Source organism: Atta colombica, unplaced genomic scaffold (genome assembly GCF_001594045.1).
Source record: "Atta colombica isolate Treedump-2 unplaced genomic scaffold, Acol1.0 scaffold107, whole genome shotgun sequence".
NCBI lineage: Eukaryota > Metazoa > Arthropoda > Insecta > Hymenoptera > Formicidae > Atta > Atta colombica.
In genome coordinates, this window is record NW_017259192.1 from 2,726,875 (window position 1) to 2,731,000 (window position 4,126).

Genomic DNA, 4,126 nt, shown 5'->3' on the forward strand with positions numbered 1-4,126 from the left:
ATAATATTTGCGAAGACTGTTTACAATATATATTTTTTTATATAAACGTACAATGTGTAATACTGATTTACAGTTCAACTGTAAATAATACTTTATATAAAGCATACTATAAAACTTTTAAAAAATACTTTACGTACTATTAATAATACATTTTTTAATAATTTTTAAATAATTTAACATACTTACGTATTAATAAATATTGAACTATGATCACAACGCAATAATTACGAAATTTTCGAAAGAACTATTTAAACGATTGAGGTCAGATGAACGAGACGTATCACACTTATTTGATGCTCACGCAGTTCTTCATGCACCGCGTGATAAACCTTATCTATAAATCGCACTGTCTAGACGAAATAGTATTTATATGTACATACATGCTATGGACTCTGGAATCTAATCGAATAGATATAAAAGCAACTTCAAATCACTCCTTATTATGAAATCATTGTGATTATATAGTTTAACTTTGAACTGATTATCTATAATAAATTATAATAAAATTTGTTTGTGATTCAATATCAAAGTTAACAATTTTTAGTTGTTATATATATTTATTTTTCTTTAAATTGATATAATTTAAGAAAATTAGAGTATAATGACTACTTATTATCTGTGTATATTCTAAGAAACGTCGCTTATAATAATCATTTATTATTATAAAACTGAGGAAAAGGAGTAGTAAAAATAAAATACAAATAAATAAATATTAATAGTAAAATATAAACATTATAAAATAAATTCTTGCTTTTAGTTATTCTTGAATTTACTTAGTTATTTTCGATTATTAAATATTATATATAGATCAATTAACGATGATTAATTAAATTATTTAATAACAATTTATTATAAATTTAATAAAAATACTTAAAAAAATGTGTATATATAATTGTTATATACTAATTAAAACAGTAAAATTTCTTATGTAATTATATAATTTATATAATTTATTAGCATTACATCAATAACAGAAAAAAATAATAAAACTCTAAGTAAATAGTTAATTTTAAAGATTTGGGATTTAAAAAATCTTTTAAATAAGACGATTTTTGAACTAAGATTTTTTTACGGAATCCGGATGTTTAAATTCTTTTGATAATTTTGAATCATCCGTATCTGCTTATGCGACAATCACACTAATAATAATAATACAGGCTAAATTATCTATCAGACTATGTAGATGGAATGGACTTTGTACTGAGGAGACATGATATAAAAAAGAATCGTAAAGAATCATGTCCCCTTTTTACAGTATTGTTCTTACAGTATTGTACTAGAAATATTTGTACAAGAATATCTTTCTTAATAATGGAGTATTAGAAAGTAGCAAAGAAAAATTTTTAAAATTGTTATTTTGCAAATTTAAAAGTGCATAAATTATTTCACATATTATTTAATATTATTATATGATTTATATATAAATTATATATAAATTTATATCTGTTTTTTTCTATTTAATTACATAATAGAATAAAATGTCTTACTTTAATTTCTTTAAATTAACTAATAGAAATATCGTATATATCAATGTACTTGAAGAAGGAAAGTATTTATTCTTACTTTCAATGACATATTATTCTGGGATTGACCTTCGCATGTATTACGCATTCTGCTTTTTTGGAAAAAAAAAGATATATTACCTAGACACAATCAGACGATGTAATTGTGTGAAATACGCTCAAAAGTTGTGCTGAAAGTGAATGTTGTAACATATAATAGATTTAATTAAATTTAATTAAAAAATTTTTATTAAAGCTGCGAAGAAACATCTACATATTAGAGAATATTTATATATCTTATTTAAAAAATCTACATAATAACTGTCACATCTACATAACTTTTCTAATAACTTTTCAATAATATTAAAAAATATATAAAAAATTTTAAAAATATAATGTTATTATAAAAAATAAACAAAAATTAAGAAATAAATAAAAAATCAATGTTTATGCATATATGTGCATATATTTTTTATTAATTTTTGAAAATTTATCTTAAAAACAGTTTCGCTTGTGGAATAAGCAACAAGTACTTAAGGATCTAACTATGAGAATGTTTTTGTATCTGCTAACCACAGTTAACAGATGTCGTACTTCAGTCAGTGGCTTATTCAAACTGCGTTTACTGCGCAGGCGGTTTTCCATGTTATAAGTATTCAACGTGCGTGACTGGAGTCAGCATTCGTGCTGAGGTATCAGACGCGTTCGGGAGTTACACCGGAGAATATCTGCTGATCTGCGTGTAATTCAATACCGTAAGTACCATTTTATGATAAAATACATAATAATATTTAATTCTTGTTTATTAAAATTTTATCTCCGAATGAGAATAGATTGAAGCTTCATTCTACAATGCTATATTTAAAAAATGACTATTTAAAAAAGACTATTTAAAAAATGACACTGTTATATTTAAAAAATGACTATTTAAAAAATGTTAATTGAAAGTTGCGAAAGTGGTTGTTTCACAACATTTATTGTTACATGTACTTATATATTTTCGAGAATTCTTGCATGACTTGTAAAAGTTATATCATTATATAGTACATTACATGAAGTTATCAATAATTTTTAAATATATTATTTCTTCAATTTTGGAGTTGTAAAGTTTATTTAATTGAAAATTTAATCAAGAAAGTTTTTCATTTTCTTTTGAGTTTAATTAAGTTGTGTATTTACATATACGGTCTTAATAAATCATTTATTATTATTTAATTTTTGTCACAATAAAGCGCATTGAGATTGTTTAAATAATATTATACAATTATTATTAATATTATACAATTATTTGACAATTAATAAAAATAATTGATTAATTCGACAATTTATATAATTGTCGTAAATATCTAGATTCTATCGATTTCTCAAGGATTTTGCCAAACTGGAAAATATTATGGTATCAGTATTCAAAGATATTATTTATGTCTTTATTTATCGTCATGAAGAACGACGTCTAGAATTTCTCTTTCAATATTTTGCAGAGTGACTTGATAAATTGAATGATTTAAAACTTTATGCTTTGACAAACTAATTTAGAATTTAATTTAAAATTGTGTTTAATGTAAAAATGTATGGATGTGAGAAATACTTTTATTGAGAAGTTTTAGAAAATTTAATGTAAAGATTATTTATTTATTCATTAAATGCGCCATAAGAATATCAATAATTATTTTCAATAATGTCTAAATAAATCGATTTTGTCAAGTTTTTAGTTTGTTTTAAAATAATTTGTTATATTTTTTTATGTATGTGTTTAAATATAGTTTTAATAAAATTATAATTCTTTAGAAATTTTAAGCAAATTAAATCACTCTTATAATGTATATTTTTATTTAAACAGATATTATATTTTCGACGTACACGTGAGAAACTTGTTTGAAAGTATGGCGACGGAAGTGGCGCAACTTCCCCATTTAAAGGTCTTCGATCGCGTAATGGAATTACCCATTGTTGAGTTAGCGGTCGTCAAATCCGCAGAAACGTATTCCAAAGTGAAGAGTTCGTATCAATTGATGAATTGGGCTTTGAGCACGGCCGAATTCTCACTAAGCACCGCGACAAGACAAGCGATGCCCATCGCCGTACCCATTGCGAAAAGACTTGAGACTCCCATCAATTTCGTTGATAATACGTTATGCCTTGGTCTTGATAAAATTGAAGAAAAAGTACCGTTGATGAAGGAGAAACCCGCACAGGTTTGTGATAGAACCTTTTTCTATCATATAATTATAATTAATAAACATTAATTTATTACAACATGTTCAGTTTGTATTTTTTAATAAATTAAAAGTTGAAATTAAAAAAATAATTACAATAACATATATTGGATATATTTTTTTTCTTAGATTTTAGAGAAGGCGGTATCAAGAATTTCGCATGTAAACGATTTGATTCTTGAACAAGCGACAAATTTGCGAGACATCAGCTGGAATACGGCCAATCAAATACTCGATACACGCTATGGCAGTGTGGCCGTGAGAGGTATAGATAACACGGCTGTTGTCGTTGATAAACTCATTGACAGATATTTCCCCGCAACAGAAGAAGAAAAACCGATAGGTAAAGCGTAAAATTTTAATTTTTTGACATTTTATTGAAACAATTAATGTTTATATATATATATA

General features: G+C 24.6%; 1 protein-coding gene across 1 annotated transcript in view; it reads left to right on the plus strand.

The window, feature by feature from the left end:
• The first annotated feature begins 2,183 nt into the window (after positions 1 to 2,183).
• LOC108692462 (lipid storage droplets surface-binding protein 2-like) overlaps positions 2,184 to 4,126 on the plus strand; it is a 3,063-nt gene continuing 1,120 nt past the window's right edge. The window contains exons 1-3 of the mRNA XM_018200715.1: positions 2,184 to 2,257; positions 3,343 to 3,697; positions 3,848 to 4,061. Of these exons, the coding sequence (XP_018056204.1) occupies positions 3,386 to 3,697; positions 3,848 to 4,061 (526 nt within the window). The 5' untranslated portion in view covers positions 2,184 to 2,257; positions 3,343 to 3,385. The remainder of the gene's footprint in view (positions 2,258 to 3,342; positions 3,698 to 3,847; positions 4,062 to 4,126) is intronic.